Source organism: Ursus maritimus, unplaced genomic scaffold, assembly GCF_017311325.1.
Source record: "Ursus maritimus isolate PB19 unplaced genomic scaffold, ASM1731132v1 scaffold_8, whole genome shotgun sequence".
Classification (NCBI taxonomy): Eukaryota; Metazoa; Chordata; class Mammalia; order Carnivora; family Ursidae; genus Ursus; species Ursus maritimus.
Genome location: NW_024426996.1, coordinates 57,802,120 through 57,821,825, shown reverse-complemented (window position 1 = coordinate 57,821,825; position 19,706 = coordinate 57,802,120). Strand labels below are relative to the sequence as shown.

At 34.1% G+C, this 19,706-nt stretch overlaps 1 protein-coding gene across 1 annotated transcript in view; it reads left to right on the top strand.

The window, feature by feature from the left end:
• PCDH7 (protocadherin 7) overlaps positions 1 to 19,706 on the top strand; it is a 403,732-nt gene that overhangs the window by 182,397 nt on the left and 201,629 nt on the right. The window contains exon 2 of the mRNA XM_040625075.1: positions 3,445 to 3,661. Coding sequence (XP_040481009.1) covers positions 3,445 to 3,661 — 217 coding nt within the window. The remainder of the gene's footprint in view (positions 1 to 3,444; positions 3,662 to 19,706) is intronic.

The following is a 19,706-nucleotide window of genomic DNA, read 5'->3' as shown; positions in this document are numbered from 1 at the left end:
CTCAAAATGGAGCCATGGTTCTAGTTACTCTCCAGGGAAACACTATGCATGAACATTTTAGGGACCACCTGGCTTCCTGGGACAGTTTGATTTTTTGGACTGCTTGTAGGGTTTCTCCTTCCTCTCTCTTCAATGAAGTCCCTTTTCATTACCTGGAGGGACTTTACAAACTATTGATATTCATTCCCACTCTGAATGCTGATTCATTGGGTTTAAGTCGAAACCGTGTATTGGCTTTGTGTTTTTTCACAAGTTCTCTGGGCCATTCTAAGGCACATCTAGGTTTAAAAATCCCCATGTAAACCACTCTACTTCAGAGTATCAAAAATTAACAAAGTGATAGTTACATGTATAATGCAAATCCATTCTCTCTGTCATATCTCACAGTCAACACTGCTTCACATATCTTATTTGGTCAGGGTTTCTGGAATATATAAATAATGTGAATTCTGTATCTTAACTTCTCTATCTTCTCAATAGACCCAACCTGATGATGAATGATGGTACATAAATACTTGTCTGTCTGACCATCGATCTGTCTCTCTATTCCTATCTACTACTATCTACCTACCTACCTACCTATCTAATTTGTATGTCTGATTTACCATTGGAATCAAAGCTTAACCCTTGCACCAATGGGTTTTCCTTCAGAATTTAGGATTCTGCACCAATTTGTTCACATTGCCAATTTAAATACATTGCCACAAGAATTGTGTTTTTACAAAATTATCAAAATAGAGCTTGAGATAGTAATATTATGCTGATTCTGTATTGTTGAGTTCTAATGGGATATTTTTAAATGTGGTTAAAAATGATGGGGTTTTTTCATGATCCATTGTGTGATACTCTTTATTTTGGATTTTTATTGTGAATTATTTTTGTTTTATCCAGTACATGTTATTTGTTTTCAAAAAAGATTTTTATACAAAATGAAGCATTCATGAATCTAAATATTTGTTATCATAAAATAGATCTTAGTATTTTAAATTTATAATACCTTTTCTTTCATCATTAAATTTAATATGTAACCTAAAATAATTCATGGAAATTAAAATACAATCATTATAGGGTAAAAAAATGAAGAAAATACACAGATTCATAGAAGTTGTTATACAGTACATGATAGAAAGATCATTATTTTATTTTTTACATTTTTCATTGCAAGCATAGCCTATCACCTTCGTGCTGTCCTATTACTACTTTTGGTGGAACCAGCATGTATTACAGATTCTGAGTTTACTACCTTCAGCTAAACATCACCCTCTTTTCTATTTTTATTTCAAATTGGAACATTTCTCATAATTTCTTGTATACTTTCCCTTGTCAATTTATTAGTACAAATTATGTATTTCTGTATTCATTTTGATCTTTCCTCTTGGCTTAATGAAGACTGATTTTAAAAAATTTGAGAATCATTAAAGTAGAATCAAGAACAGCATTTGACCTTCCTTTCTCTTTCTCTCTGTTTCTTTACATGTATATATTAACCCATTGCTATGTCTTGAAGTGATACGTGTGAATGATCATTGGAGTTCTTTCCTAAATTCAGCATTGTCATTTAAAGCTCAGTGTTCAATAGGTTTTACTGAGTATCTTCCTTGTGCAGAACAATGTGGTTTTAGGAAACTATCAGCAGCCTTATTTCTGAGATGAGACTGAAGAAATCCAGATAATTTGCTGGGAGTGATAAATAGAAAAAAAATTAAAAGAAAATATGTGCACATAAGATAAAGCATAGTAAATACAAATCGATTTCTATATTTGCTTGTATACTATTGTAAAGAAATGTGAGAATTATTCGTGAAATAAGAGTAAATGTTTCTAGAATTTATTGCCAGCAAATTTGGGGCTGTGATGTGTATACTGTTTGTACTAGAAATATTTCATAATTGTTTTACTGCTGTTCCAGTTCAGTGAGACATTATAAAGAAGAGGATGTGCTTTAAATGTTTTTCCTTTACAATGGGATTCAATGGTTTTAAAAGTTTGATTTTGAAATAGAATGAATAAGAGAATTTTATAAAGATTGTACACTCCAAATAAGTGCATGGAGGATAAGGTACTGAGTTAGAAATGCCAATAATAGACAATATTCCTGGCCAGTCTTCTGAGACAAGATAAAGGGAAGATTTGCGGAAGCATGTGCTTGTCTGTAGCAAAACTAATTTATAAATTTGGAGGAAATTCTGTAACTCTTCATAGTTTTCCCTTTAATAACCTACATGTGTAGATTATCCTTAACACTTTAAAAATCATACTGGTCCCAGTTGTTACTACTAATTTATACCATTAGCATTCAAGTTATAAAAATGCAAAAAGGTTTTTTACCTTTCTCAGTAGTTTCTGGCAACATTAATGTTACGCTTTATTTTAAAAAGAACCAGTCTGAGTTATAGGTTTAAAAAGTACATTTATGCCATTTTCAAATCATGCAAGAGTTTTTAATGGATGCAACTATTGCAGAGAATAATCTCAGACAGATATTACAGAACCTTTTTGTATTGTTTTTTCCAGTTATCATGTATGTAGCACTTTCAATGCATGAGATTAGTTTGTTCCCTGAATGAGCCTAAAGTTTTTAATTTATTTTGTAGTTACAATAATCTGTAAATTGCATACATAGTAAATCTTCAGTGAAGCCAACTTCAGTATCATAGTAAATTGTGAGATCCAACTGGATACAAATATGCAACACTTTTAAGATACAATTTAAAGAGCGTACATGATGTAACTTTTTGTGTTTGAACAAATTATCAACAGTCATAGTAAGTGCATATGATTAAGCTTTTTGGTTTATTTTCTATTCCCTGGTTAAAGAAAAGTTTATTATTTTAATACCACCCTTACAATCTCAAGGTCAATAGATAATATATTTAATATGACTAAAGCAAGAAATATATTCCTGTTTTCTAGCACTGCATCTAAATTTCTATTTATCAGTTGTACCTTTAATAGTTTACATCATCTGCCAGGACACTCATTTTAAAACCATTATATCATATAGACAAAGTTTTTAAAATTGAAGTTTTAAGAAGTGAATTCTTACAATGATTCCTTCAATATTTATTATCTTCCCAAATCAGTGACACTTGTTTTTATAGAGTTTATTTGTGAAAAGCATATTTGAAGTGAAGACTACAGAATAGAAAAGGTTGACTATGTGGTACTAACATAGATTTAAATGTGTATTTTAGTGAAATTGCCGTTTTCTTATCTCTGTTTCAGAAGGGGAAGTTTCAGGGTTTGTTTTTTTTTTCCATAATAAAATCTAAGTTCTAGGCCTTGTCTCAGATAATATAGTTAACCAAATAGTTTTCAACATCTCTAAGCATTTTGTATTGAATTAGTCGTCAGTAGTCCTTGATGTATGTAATGTATGTGTTTTTTAATAAGATCATTTACAATCTTGTATTTTAGTGACATTCAGAATCTTTTCTTTTGCAGCCATTTCGTAGAGTGACGTTTTCTGTTGTGAGTCAGCCTCAGGACCCACATCAGGGGTCACTGCAGAGTTGCTATGACAGCGGGCTGGAGGAGTCAGAGACACCAAGCAGTAAGAGTTCATCAGGGCCAAGGCTGGGTGCCCTTCCACTCCCAGAGGACAACTATGAAAGGACCACGCCGGATGGCAGTGTTGGTGAGGCAGAGCATATGGAAAATGGTAGGGGCAAACACAGCATCCACACACATAATCACGCTAGTGAGCCATAGTAAGTAGACTCGCGAGGGTCAGTCGAAAACCCAAATAAAATAGTTGACACTAAAACTATTTTATCTAAAAAAATAAATATTTGCTAAAGGACAGAAATGCCGAATTAAAGAAACATAACCATATAGATAAAATTCAACAAATTTACACCATTCATTTTAAAACAGCCTGTCAGAAATAAACACATTTCCAAATAAATCAGAGTAGTACCTGCTATGAAAAAAAACCCTAACTTAATTCATAATACCTAAACAATAGTAACTGAGAAAGGTCTTGTGTTATTGTTTTCTTCTATTCATTTTTGTCATGCAACTATTTCTTCAACTGCAATTGTCCAGCCTTAGTGAGAGGAAATGTCAATAAACACACCTTGCTCTTTCTTTTCCTAGGTATTTATCAAAGCATCTGCGAACCTCTCCTTTTGAGTGATAGCTGAAATGGAGTCAAAAAAGGAGAACAGTGTTATCTTATTCTCCAAAAATATATTGTAAATACTATTAGAACTCCCCTCTCGTTTAAGTATACATTGTGTGTTTTTTTTTCTCATTTTTATGCAAGGTAAAGAGAAGAAAGCAAATTTGAGTACTCTAGGTTCCTATCCTGTTGTGAAATGATCTCATGAGGACCACAACAATTGGTCTCCTATACCCTTTCTTTTAAGTTATATGGTTAGATTGCAAATAGTACTTATGAACCTTTTGCACATTTGTTTATGTTCCCCAAAACAATTAAATGAGGTATTCTTTGGATTTCAGGTTATAAGTAAATGCCTGAGGAGTAGGTTTGTGTGAAGTAATGGGATGGTAAAGTTCATACTAATTTTATTATTATTTCAAGTATAAAAAGAGATTTGGTTATATGTAGGGGAAGGAAGGGGAATCACACACATTTTACCTCTAGTGAAAACTCAAAATGGATTTGTCTTTCACCATCCCATCCCCCGAGCGAAATAAGACATCCTAACTTTTTGTTATATAACAGTTTCTTTAGTGATGGAATGCAAATAGAGCATATTAATGCAGGAAAAGCCTGATTTTTTTTCTTGAAGTTTACCTATGAATATTAAAATCCAACCTTAGAGAGAATAGATTATAAATGACCCCAAGTGAAATTATGGCTAAATATGTTAAATAATTATTTTTCCACATTGTTATCTGGGTGAGAAGATATGATATCAGGGTCTGATGATTGATACCCCTCTTGATTAATAATCCAGAGTTCAAATGGCATTTTGCCTTATGGCCATAAAGGCATGCTTATCTGTGTGTATGGTGGTGTATGCTTATGTGGATGGGAGTTTGATGTGGTTTTTTAAGAATTAAGTTTTTTTAGTGTCTATTTAAATGACTATAAAAATTTTGGTATGAATTGCATTGCTGATGAATATATTTCTAAGGCGAATATGTTTGAAATGCTTTGCATAAAAGTAAAATTTAAAATACTATAATAATATTATACACACACACACACACACCTAGGAAGGCAGAATTGATCTAATTTAAGGACATTCTTATACCTGTGATTACCTTTTCATGATATAATTTTGTGTTTTAAAAAGTATCTCACATTAAACAGCATAATTTATAATTAAGGCTTGATTTTTGGATGTCAGCTTTATTAACAGAAAGGACTTTGTATCTTTGGCATTATAATCACATTTTAATGTTATTTTTCTGTTTTTTGAGCTTAAGGGGATTCAACACCTTTAAAATAAGTACGAAATGACGAGTAATAAACATAATTATATATGGCAAACACAAAGCGGTTACTTTTTAGGAAACATACATGGAAAACTTAACAGGTGAGCTTGTTAAGAAACTAGAAAGTTTGCTGAGAAACATTTCCCAAGTAAGGCTTTTAGTTATTTTTTTTATAACCATGTTTTTAGTCTTGTCAACAGCAAAGACTATCATAATAGAACTGATTTTTCTGATTTTGCACGTGACTGACACTTGCAATTCGGCTTTCTATAAGCAGTTGTCATCTGCTAGCTGTGATTCATATTAGCCCTGATCTATAGGTAATGACAGAAGGAGATGTGATTCACTTTGGGTTATCCAAATGTAGCAGTTGACATTTGAATAAGTGTTGTTGGGTCCAAGTTTTCAGACTACTATCTAGCCATAAAATACAATTGTATTGCTTGAATTCTGGTAATTTCATCTTCAATATTAATGGATCATTTTGACATAAAGAGAATTGGAATTGAAACCTGTCAGGTATTCATTTGTCACATTTAATTGGAATCCAGGTAATCTGCAGTGTTTTGCTTGGTTAGGTTTTAATCAGGATTTGTATTGGATTTTCCATGAAAATACCATTTTGAATGCTGTCCTAGTTGCTAATTAATATTACCTCAAATATTTTCCTTGAATTTTGACTTATGTGAAACAATGCAGTTATAACTGATTTTTGGATTAACTTCCACTGTAAAGTTTAGAAGATAATTTCCAGTGCAGTAATATAACATTCCAATGTCATGATGCTACCTGGGTATACATTAGAATAGCTAATGATAAAAATAAGTTGTCACAGATGCTGTAGTAAGGAAGTAACTAAAAAGAACTAAAATAACTAAAAGGAAAATTTAAGTAGATAGGCAGTGAAATGCACTTATGTTTTACAAAAGCTTTTATTTGCTTCCTAGACTTTAGCATAATAAACACAATCTCATAAAGAGGGCCTGTGGATTAATAAACTTTATAATAAGCTTAATCCTACATTCCAACCCACCTTACTGCCAAATGATGAATGAGGTCTTATTCTCTTTTTAGCTTAGGAAAAAGAATACACTGTAAGACCGACATAATTTTGTGAAATGTGAATCTAATAATTAGAATGAGTCCCACCATTTTAATAAGTTCAGATCTGGGTACTTACATCCATGGGTCTCTGGAAAACAGTAATGGAAATGCTATCATTAAAAATATTTCAAGAATTTTTTATGAAATATACATTAATTCTTGAAAAACATCAGTAATATATTTTTCTTTGCTCTTTATGAATTATTATCAATATTTCATGTTAATCTTTTGATAAGATTGGGGAAATTGGTTATTTATTATTTCAATAAAATACCCCTAATGGGATAGACTATTTTATTTTATTATTTATTATGGGAGGGGGGGCAGAGGGAGAAGGAGAGAGAGAATTTTAAGCAGATTCCACACCCAGCACAGAGCCCAATGCAGGGCTTGATCTCACAACCCTGAGATCATGAACTGAGCCAAAGGGATAAGATATTTTAAAATATGGGGTTCATGGTAGGAAGCTGAGTAATGATAAAATATTTGATAATGAAAACGTTAAAATAATTGAAACCTACTGCAATGAATTCATAATTCAAGTAAAAACCAAATAGTAAGCTTAAAACCATCATCACATTAAGAGCATAAATTGACTATGCAAGAGCTTGCCCTTTTCTACATCACACAGTTAGCTTCAGATTTGCTCTAGGAGTGGTATTTAACAGTTTCTTTAAATCTATTGTCAGTATTTATCTTGACCTTTGACTTCATGCCATAGTCAACCTTTTCTTCTCAGTTACCCCCTGAATTACCTTTGCAAGGCGAATTTGGCTTTGCTATGTATCCTGTAACCATGTACAGTGTTTAACAAGAGACACCCCATTTGACCTGCAGTCCCAATTTTGCCATTAGGATTGGGTAGGTCACTTACTCCTTCTGGATGTGCTTCTAATCACCTGTAAGGTAGTTAACAGAATCAACTCTAAAAATCTTACTCAGATCCCACAATCTGTGATTTTCTCTTTATATCCAGTTTTTCCTAGATGTTTTTACTCTCCAAATCAGAAAGAGAGCTTTGGGTAGATTTTAAAAAGTTAAACGAGGTTAAAAATTTGGCCACTATAAAATGCCTAATTAATTTTATGCCTCTTGATTTTCTCAGATATTTAAAAGATAATTGTGATTTTTATACACTAATATTTCTGAGTCCCCCAATTCCAAACTGTCTTACTTTTTCAGGGATATATAAGTTAGGCTTGATCATTGTTTTATTCATTCTCCTCATTCCACATGTGTTCAATAGTGTTTAGAGTACACTGTTTCAGAGGATTAAACCATGGTACAGTCCATCATGAATCCATTTTTTTATCTGCTGTGGACTTTTCACATTGCTTTCAGAAATACTGAGTGTTGTTGGAGGGAGTGGGGATGGAGATGGGGTAACTGGGTGATGGACATTAAGGAGGGCACGTGATGTAATGAGCACTGGATATTATATAAGACTGATGAATCATTGACCTTTACCTCTGAAACTAACAATACATTCTATGTTAATTAACTGAATTTAAATAAAAATTTAAAAATTTTAAAAACAAACAAATGAGTATAATTGAAATATCAATTGGAAATGAAGCACCATTTTTATATGACCAAGGGTAATGAGAGTGGAGACTAGACTCATAACTTTGTGTGGGATAAAGGTCTCTCTCTCTACTTTTCTCCCACCTACCCAATTTCCAACAGTCAACTTTTAAGCTCCTGCCATCTAGTCCCTGTTGGCTTGTACTGTTTTCAGTTAGATTGAATTAAGTAACAAGACTGTGTCTTCCATCTTTCCAAAGATGCTGAAACACTTGTTAACAGCATAAGCGTAATACCTCAAAACAAATGCTCTGCAAATGCCCCCCCCCTTTTTTAAATTTTTATTTCTGCAGGAAGAGACTAACATACCCTGGAAACGATTCATTTGCGTGGTTCTGCTTTTCAGCCTGGCACTCTATTGCCAGAGGTGGACCGCATTTTCTACTTTTCTAGCCATCTGTGAAATGGCTCTGTGCCTCCCAACTATTCCCAAGTCCACGTGCCCCCACTTCAGGAGGGCTTTACTCACTTCTGCTTCTTCATGGTGATTAGAGACAGAAAGTAATTATAGAGGTTGTCTCCTATCGAGATGCATGCTGCAACAGCTCTCCAGTAAACATGCAGCACAATCTAAAAGTATCCAAAGCAGATACGGTCCTAGAGAAGAGGCAATGTTGTGGATAGAGGATAGTGGTTTAAAAAGCAGGTTTTGAAATCTGATGTCATTGGTTTGAATCCCGGTTTTTCCTCTTCCTAGCAGTACAATTTTCTGACCTCTCTTATCCTCACTTCCTTCCATAAGAAATCATACTACTGCAGAAGCAACTAAATGAAATAACCGCACCTAATAATTTCTAAATAATGAGTAGCAGTAATTTCCCCATATTCATTGGCAATAGAATTATTTACTACTATTCAAATAGTAATGATAAATAATTTTGATTATTATTAACTTCAGGTAGATATGACGTAACAGAAGAGCTTAATCATGAAAGTATCATAAAAATGTTTAGTCTCACAAAGATAGCAATTCTCAAATTATTGGTAAGAACCATATTCTCACCTTGGATACCTTTTAGTCAATTCCTCATTTTTGTGGCACATCGAGGGGTAACACTGAGGAGCAGATATGTTTCAAGGATCTGAAATGAAGGGAAAAGAAGATTCTGTCCTTTGGCATCAAATGAACCCTATTCTTTGTGTTCTTCATCATTCAGGGTGGGGAGAAGGCATTATAACCTTCCTATATTCTTTTCTCACTTTTAAATGTTTTTACCCTTATACGCAATGCTCTAGTTGAATGCATATTCTTCAGGTCTATATTTTCCTTTGAGCTGCTATAAAATATTCACACTGACAGGGAAACAAGCTGAAAAAAAGTGTCCAATTAGTATGCTTACCGAACCTTCAGCCCTTTCTTTTTTAATCTCGGTATTAATAATTAACACTGATAAAATGTGTGGCCATATTACCCTTTTTATTCTCATTTGGTCCTTTAAAACTAGATCATTCTACTGAACCCTTATGACATTTGAGGATGGCATGAGCTCTCATCAAATCTCAAAGTGACTTTAGAGGTCAGTTAGTGGCGTTGTTGCCTCCAGACTCTCAAATCATTTGCTTATCTGAATTTCAGCACACTTGTTAGATAACGCACTCTATGTTTAGCTCCTTCTTTAGTTAGGTTATTATCTCCATGTTTTTTTGCATTCTTTTTTGCCAGTAGACTCTGTGCCTCCCATTCCTTTTCTGATTTTTTTTCCTGGAGATATGTATGAAAAATTTGATGTTGCTGAAATATGACAACACTCTTAAGCATCTTTTATGTGGTAAAGAAACACTAGAACTTATCTCTTAAAGCGTAGTTAGCACTCAACCTCAGAGGTTAGTCCCCTTGTTGAGAGACTGGTTCAATATTCCTCTTCGAGGATTAAACGTTCTCTATTGTTACCTCTTCTACAGTGGGGATTTTTTTTTTTTTTTTTTTTTTTTTGGTAAGAAAAGCATTATCTTCTTAAGTAAAGCAAAGCAGAATAATATTATTCCTGGCTCTTGTTTAATGGCGTAACTATATACTGACAAATCTGCAGTTATTCATTTGACTCAACAAACATGTATTGAAAATACAATATGACCAAGGCCTGCTGAGGAAGTTGAAGTGCATGTGTTGGGGAGATATAACCATGATTTCAATAAATCCACTATAGTGTGAAAAGGGGAAAACTCTTTAGAAAAGTTCAGAGCAGTGTGAAGTACAGAGAAGGGAGAGGAAAATTCTACAGATGAAATGATTTTAAATGCACTCATTGAAATTTTTACATTATAAAAAACATCTTGGACTGGAAGAAGGCCTTGAAATGCCGTCTGCATTGTACCCCCTTTTTCTACCTACCCATCTTCTATATAATTTAAAAATAATTACTAAATTGGTCTGAAGGCTTTACATTAAGCCAAATAAAGTGAAATTATTTGTTTAATTTTTCTAATCAAGTTATTGTTTTCTCTTTTCTATATCTTCCTTTGGTTGTTTTTGTTCCTAAACATATTACTTCAAAAATTTTAGCATTGATCCTTGATGAAATTGGCAGCACACAGTAAATCCAGGTTGAAACTACAGAACAGATTAATTTTATGTCTCTGTTCTCTCTCTGCTTATAAATATAGATAATTTATAAAACTTTGTGTGATTTAAATAAGGCCTTTCAAACTTAATAAGGGCCTGTAAATAATCCTTTGAAGTTATTATTATTTCTTTTCAGAAGAGCAATTATATTACTCGAATTAAGAAGATGATTAGAGTAGATTGCAGAAGATTGGATTAGATTAGTTTTATTTTTGCAAAACTAACGCATTCCTTGTGTTGCGGTTGCAAATTGTTTTTGTGATTGCTATCTTAAAATTCAAGTTAAGTTCATGGGTATTTGTCTTTATGTCACATTCCTTTTCTATCTGAAATATAGACAATAGGTTGCCTTGTTTTTAAATCTTGTTTCTGGTAAGTTTTTACTTAATTTATGCAGGTTGATTTTTTTTTTTTTTTTACATTACTCTCATTATTTTGCATGCCTTCTCATTACTGTCCAGGAAGTAGAATTATAAGTTTATTACAAAATGAGGATATATTTGAAACACATGCAAATTTAAATGCTTCCTTTAAACAGATTTTCAACTAAATACGATAGATAAAATACGATAATCTCAAAAAAAAAAAAACAACCCTAATTTTTGATACTGGGTATTCAAATGAAACTGTGGCAAGTGCTATAAAATGTATTGGTAATAAAAGATAGTAAAACAGTAACCTGCTGTTTACAACTGTCTTTGTGTTCATTTTTATTATAAAATATGTCTTTTACAATTTTATTTCTGCTCTGAAATGCTCACCATCTATGTCGATGAGGGAATCAGGAACCCACATATGATGTGAGAGTGGTAAGCTTCTCTGAGGTTGCATTCCTATGAGCCATAGAGTCTAAACTGAATTATGCCCATTGTTTTTATTCAGTATGAGGCTGAATTTCACCAACCCAGCATTTGTAGCAAAAGGTCATAGCTGTCATAGCTGAAAATTGTATACAATGAGCAGGGAATTTGGAACACTCCAAGAATTCATTGAGTTAATAACCATTTGTTGAGCATTTACTCTGTGCAAATTCCCATGAAGGATCCAAAGGTGAATAAGACATGCTCTCTGCCTCCTAAGCGTTTGACTATTGTGGTGGAGAATGACGTGTGCAGACGTAGATATTTAAAAGTAAAGGCACGGGAGGCTCTATGGAGAGGTTATATGTTACCAGAACCACAGGATGATGAGTTGGGGATATGAAAAACCACAGCCAGGCTCTGAAAGATGGGTAAGTAGGGATTTGATTAAGAGAAGTATGGGTAAATTTACAGAGAATAGTGAGCGATGTCAAGGACATCAATCTGAGAGGGTGGGGAAACAGTGGTGCTTTTTTGCCAACTTGGGAGAAATGGAAACAATAGCACATTTCCAGGAGAATGAATCTGATTAAGACATGTGGACTTTAAGTTACCTTTGAAAAATTCAGACGATATCTAGCAGGCCAACGAAAATGTCCACCTGAAACTAGGGAGTATACAGAAATCACAGAAGTATAGTTTTTGGAGTCACTAGCTCCTGGTGATTATGAAATCTTGGGAATAGTGAGACCATCAATGAAACATATACCACTGAGCAGAGATGATACCCAACATGGAATCTGAAAAAAACATTGATATATAAAAGAATCATGGAGAAGTAAGTTACAGTGAAGTTGCCTGTGAATGATATTTTTAAAAAGCGATAACAAGATGTGGCAGGCTGAGGTGAAACTTAGAATTAAGAGAGTAGTGGTTATCAAACGTCCAGTGATGCAGAGATGAAGAAAGCAGATAAATGATCATGCAGAGCTTGATAAGGAAAAGGACTAGAAGATCCAACTGAGAGATACAATTATTCTATACATTCTTTTCTCCGATGATGCTGTAAGCTGCTTGAGGACAGGGCCTTTGCCTTGTTCACCATAGGATGATAGAACTGGAATAATCCCTACACACGGGTGTCCAAAAAAATTGCTGAATTTAGTTATGTGGTCTAAGGGCCCAATGTTTCTGATAGAGATTCAGTAGAAGTGAGACTAAGAAAGCTGAAGACCAGGAAGTATAGTGTAAAAACACACTTGAGAATATTTTTTCAGATCAAACAAGTTCATTATAATGTCATTATTAAAGGCAGGGGCGTGTTGCATCCCTTGACAGCAATCTTAACGAATTTCTTTTTTTTTTTTTTAAAGACTTATTTATTTATTTGAGAAAGAGAGAGAGAGAGAGGAGGGAGGGGCAGAGGGAGAGGGAGAGAATCCTCAAGCGACTCTGTGCCGGGCATGGAACCTGACGTGGGGCTCGATCACCTGACCCTGAGATCATGACCTAAGCCAAAACCAAGAGTTGAATGCTCAACCGAATGAACCACCCAGGTGCTCCTTAATGAATTTCTAATCATCTTATGCTCCCATTGTTCAGAATTATTATTTTATTTTTACAAAATTTACTGAATGTACTACAGAGTCTGAAATTTCTGTGTAACAGCTTTTGCTATATTTCCTCGAGTAATATATTAATTACTTTTTAAAATGAGTTTTGGCCTCTAATATCACTTTTATATTTCACTTTATACTAGGCCATCATTTGTCCATCTCACTGTCTTGAAATTTAAATAGTGTCTGACTAAATTGCTTTTTTGTTGAGATCCAATAATAACATTTTCCTGGTCATCTTCAAACATTTTTATTTTGTAATTAGAGGATTCCTGACAGTGTAAGGGTGCTATCAATGGTTGGTAATACTGTGCAAATAGATACTCTTCAAAACAGAAAATAATGAAAATAGAACTTGCTTGAAAAATAAATTCAAACAACTTAGTACAAGGACTGTCCAAATCCAGGCTATTTTATATATAAACAACACTACAGAAATGCAATGTCAGAGATGCTTACCACAGCTAGTACACCATGCAGGGGAAGAAATGCCTCCAAATACATTATGTGCAAAGACTTACCAATAATGATTTGCCAGGCAGATGTCACTTTTGATGTTGTTTTTATCTAAGGAAGGTCAACCATCAATGTCACATAAATTTATTCTCCTTTCTTTGTGTTCATTGTTGCTTAGTAGGAATTATGACTAGAGACTTTATTGATAAAATTTGTCTCTTCCAGCCCAAGATAATCTAACCAATTGCTGCATAATAATTTCCAAATAAAAATGCAACTCCTATCTAATCACACATACACTTACTTGGTTTATCAGAAATCTCTAGAAATATCAATTTTTTGGCCTGACATATGCACTCTCCATTGTCCTGAAGCTTTGAATGTAGGGTGTGCCAAGAAAAGACTACCTGTCTGGATACCAGATGGACTCTGGGTGGTACCTGACAATTTTTTCCCTCTCAATCTCCAAATCAAAATTTTATCAGTGCACAGAATTGTACAGAGCCAAGACCAATTAACAATATTACAAGATCCTGATTTCAAACTTGGGCATCAGTTTATCAAATTTTGAGCAGGAGAATATCCCATTCAAAAATAGGAAAATCCCTGCTGCTTCTCCCAGAGAGTACTCTTTATCTCTAAAGAGACCCAAGGCAAGTCAGCATATCTCTTTAAAGATTGCCTGGTGAGGGTGAGATCAGAAGAGGGACTTCATCCAGACCCATTGGGGCCAGATGAAGTCTGCTGAAACACATCTACCATGGAATGGATCATCTCCTGAAAAATAGATGGCTTTGTCTCCCTAGATTCAGGGCATCTTTTAGGACTGAGCACCAATTGAGATCCTGTGTCCCTACCTTGTGTTTGTTGTTTTTGTTGTTTGTTTTCTCTTTAAGGCCATCTCTTAAGGAGTTTGCATACTTTTTCTTAAAATATGTACATTATTTTTTCATTATCAGCTTTAAGCATGTTTATATAGGCAGACTTATTTCCCCTCCTCGCTTCTGGTCCATTCTGTAAGGTGTCTTTGCATGATCTAAACAGTCAGCCAGTTATTCATCAGATCTGTTGTTTACCTTGCTGTTACTTTCGAGTGGGTGACACCTGACACTTAAAACTGTGTACCAAAAACATCTCCCAGGCGGATAAGCAATTTTCAACATCATTATTTCTACACTCGTAATTTCTCAGATGATTCTCACCTAAAATAAATCCAATCTTCAATTATACAAATACTTGGAGGAAATTGAGTTTTAGGGACCAACCCTTATTTTTTCCCTTCACTTTGGCCAGGGCAATGTTAACCATACATCATCTTTAAACAGGTGATTGGAAGCAACATGTTCACAGAGAACCATATTTTATCAGAGTTCTTCGCCTTAAGCTTCCTCCCCTTTATTTGGTGTGATCAATTGTGTTCAGCCTTCACTAGTTCTTTGAGAATTCAATTTTGACAGGCACTTCTAGTCTCCTGGACAACATTGGTTCATCTCTTTCTCCCAGAATAATGAAGATCTAAAATCTAATTCCTGCCTATTTCAGCCCCAGACTGTTTTTATCCTCTTTTGTGAAATCAAACGCACATGCTTTTCTTTTGTAGCCCGGGTCTGAGTATTACCTATGTCCTCAGGGTCAAGTAGCTATTAAATTAGTTCTATCAATTGTCCATGGGTTTAGAGGTCCTCATGTGTGTTTTTCTTAAGTAACTACATTTTATTTCAGAGCACAAAGTACAGGACTTTTGACTTGATTACTTAGCCTTTGCTTTTTTTTTTTTTTAAGTTTTTGAAAATACTAGGGAAAATACATTACTCTTCTTTACCCAAATGAAAAGTTCTGAATTTCTCTGACATTTCATTCCTAAAGGAGTATTAGAGGACTGTCCCACAGATTGACTCTGAGGTTTCATATTTTTTAATTATTTTATGCATTCTAGTAACCTTACGTCTTTATCTTTCCCAACTTCACCATCCCATACACATTTTCTCCCTTGTAATACCTCATCTGTGACATTTCGAGGATCAAGTGATTCATTTTCCTTACCAAAAGTCATTATGTTTGAGTCATTTCAGATGACCAAGTCTCTGTATTCCTTTTGAGATAACTTTTTAGAAAAGTCTGTTTTATAAATTTTCAATTTAAAAATATCCTTAAATCTAATGTAATTCTTATGTGTTATAATGTATAATACATGATAATACTATATAAGAATTATATATGTCAATATTATGCATAATTTATATACATGTAAATATATATATGTATATTTATATATATAATACATACATTTGCAAAGAATTGATGCCAGAAGTTTGAGCTTTTGTTCAGCTCCACCACATTTTCAGGAAGGGAAGCTGGATCAAGACCCATAAGACCTCACTCACTTATAGAATGGGAACAAGAATTATAATAACTACTCTCTTCTCTTCCTTAAAGGGTTGTGTGCAGTTATACCTGAACATACACTTTTAGGTAGTTAGCATGTAATAAAATTATATCAGGTTAGTACTTTACTATGTTCACTTGTTTATATATACTTTCCTGTTTTTTTCTGGTTCCACAGCCTTTTCTTTTCCACGTCAAACTTGCAATGTCATAATATTTAGTAAGTGCGTGATTGTTTTCTTGCCTACAAAAATGTTCACTGGCTTCACATATTTTGCCCAAAAGGTAAGTTGTTTCCTGGCCCCTTTTGAGATCCATATTGGTTTTCAAGGCTAAGAGTACATGGCTCTCTGTGTATCATGAATAAATGCCAATATTTAACATGATTCTGTGAAAACCGGAGACAAAACTTATTAATAGTTTCAAATTTATTTTCTGCAGCTAAGTGGCTTCTGTCTTTAAGAGGCCTGCATATATTTTCCTGGATTTATTGTGAAAGAGTAGTAAATGACAGAAACCAGTAACTCACAGAGATATTCATCAAATAATTATTAAAGATCATTCAGCGCCCAGCAGCAGAACAGTTCTTAAAACTCTGAGATTACAGACGACTCTCAAATATTCATGGCAGTAAGAAAAGCCTTGTAACGACGATCGCCAATCAGAGTATGGATACACTCTGCTAATTAGGCCCCGATTCATAGCACTTTAGTCGCTTCTCCACTTAAGCTGCTAATTAAGCCAAATATATTTATAATTGTAGAAATCAACTTTTATGGAGTATTTGAGATAATTTTCAGAGTATAGTGCAAAACACCCCAATTACAATACAGTTCAAGCATAAAGGGCTGAAAGGATTTTAAAGGGAAGTCATCATGAAGTATTTCTAATGTCACAAATGAATTACAGACTTATTCACTCCCGCTCGCACATAAACACACAAAGCGAGAAACCCCAGAAAAGAAAAATATACCATAAAGTGGGTATTAGTCCTACATTAAGGTTTATTGGAATGATGAAATAGTATCCTTATTAAGTATCTAAAAATAAATGATAAAAAGGGTAAGGTAAATTGAAATAATAAACTAATACTTTTATGGTACAGTAGTGCTAACCTGAGGGTTCCGCATATTCATTTGCTTTGTAGAATCACTGAGGAAGGTAATATAATCTGCGTTTTGTAGATGATGATACCAGGAAGAAGATATGTAAAATTATGGCTAATAACTGATAACACTAGGTATTCAATACATAGGAGTTGTTATTATTTATCATTCTTGCTTTTTGCTATTAGCTCCGTAGGGCTGTATTTGCATTACTGCATTCAATGTTCACGAAACCTATTGTAGCTGTGATAATTATTTCTATTCTAAAAGCATCTTTAAGTAGAAAATTAGTTTTATTTTATATTTAGTAGAAGCATTAGTTTGTTATGTAGTTTTGAGCAAATCATTGATCTTATTGTGTCATTATCTAAGACAGGCAGAAAGCCATTCCTTACCTATTTTTCAGGGACATTATGAGAATCCCTCTTTTTATTGTGTGATTTATAAAACACGGTGCATTTTTCTTTGTAATTTTGGAAAAGCAGTATTATATTTCATCATTAAAAAACACTCTAATTCGTGGCTTGATGTAAATGTTGAGACCTGGGATCATAAGTGAAATAGGCAAGTTTTTATATCATAAAATTCAGGAAAAGGGTAATAGATTTTTTTTCTCTTCAGAATAACAGAATAATAGAGTCAATATCATGAGCTGCTTAACAAAATATAGTACACAAAATAGGGTAGGGATTAATACCAGCTGCTTTATTCACTGGTTGTATCTGATAATTCTGTTCCTTATGCCTGTATCTCGTTGGTAGTTCATTCTACACACACACACACACACACACACATCATTGCACCCTCCTCCAAGGTAGGGAAGGTACTTCCCTCAATGGAATTATGCACACGAATAAGAAAATACAGCATTAGCAGCCTGCTTCTGGAGTTGGTCCCATGACTCCTAAAGATTGTAGAAACAAAGCAATTAGCTTTTTAACTATGCAAACTATTCAGTAAAGTAAGTCTTAAAAAGATGTTTGAACAGTTTATTTAATACTTTTAATATTGTCTCAGTAATGTTGGAAATTTCAAAATAAGCTAAAAACTTAGGCTGGATGAACAAACTCTCAGAGATTTTTTTAAAAAGTCCTCTTTAAAGGATGAATATAGGAAAAATGCTTTCATACCCATATTGCTATCAATATATTCAGAACTATTAGATTGTGTTAAATATGATTTTTATATTACACAAATTAGAAAAAATCCTAGCTATTTCAAGACTTGGGCACACATGTTTTTAACTGCAACATAAGCCCCCTACCTCCCTATGACATATTTATTTTTTTCACTTTTTAAAAAGATTTTTATTTATTCATTTGAGAGAGAGACAGAGAGAAAGAAAGAAAAAGAGAAAGAAAGAAGGGGGAGGGAGGAAAGAAAGAAGAAGGAAAGAAAAGGAAGGGAGAAAGGGAGAAAGAAAGGAAAGAACAAAAGAAGAAAGGGAAAGAACAATCATGGGGGAAGGTCAGAGGGAGAGGGAGGAACAGACTCCCTGCTGGGCAGGGAAGTCCGTGCTCAACCCCAGGGCCATGGGATCAGGACTTGAGCCTAAGGCAGATGCTTCGAGGTCCTGGGATCAAGCCCCACTTTGGGGTCCCTGCTCCTGGGGAGCCTGCTTCTCCTTCTCCTACCCTCTTGTGCTCTCTCTTGCTATCTCTCCTCTCTGTCTGTCTCAAATAAATGAATAAAATCTTACAAAAATAAAAACAGGAAAAAAAGAACTTTTCAGTGGAATGATGACTTAGGTTACTCGAATAAAAGAAAAAGGAACAAGAAACTTCCTTAGATAGAGTAACAAATTAAGATAAATTGGAAAAGAATTTTGAAATCACTGGTGTAACAAGTTAAAGGGCATATATTTCATCTGCAAGAAGGAATTTCCAAGTCCTTCCTACTCAGGTATTACACCCTGTTAAATCTTTTAATCGCATACCTGTTAAATCTTTTAATCGCAGCAAGAAGATATGGCTTACAGAGGTAGATTGATGACTCCATTGGTGGTAGCATTTACAATATTGTCATTTGTTTTTCATACTAAAATAAGAATATATATTTTTAATTTGACATATGGAATCACTTCATGTATTTAGGAATACACAGGCATAAAAGATGGTGCATATTTCAGTGTAGGATTAAGTAACACGTCTATTTTCACTGAAAAGCTGGCATATTTAGTTTGCTAATAATGGACCTAGTCATTAAGCAACGGAAAGCCCCCATTTGCCCCTGCTGCCCATTTGTAATTACTATATATGTTCTAGCATCAATGCCATGGCCTTCATTTCCTCCTACGGGAAGAAGGCATGGCATTTCTGAGGTGGTAAAGGCAGTTGTCTTGCCTTGATAGGAGAAGAAAAGAACCGAAATGTAATATAGCTACATGGAGAGAAGCCTGCCTGTGAGCCTTTCTCATTTTAGCAGCTTGAGAAATACTGCTGCATGTTATTGCCCAGACACACATTCTTTCTAAACGAAGGCTCCTACCATTGATTTCAAAGAGCCAAAGGATCCATTATAATATTTTTTGCACTTCATTTAGCCAGCGTACTTATTGATTGGACTTCATGAACTCTCTTCTACCCAATGTGCCTTCCTGAACAGTTTTGAGGACAAATATTTTATTTAATGGCTCAACATGTGGAGAATCTGACTTTCCAGTTACTCTATATTTCAGATGCTC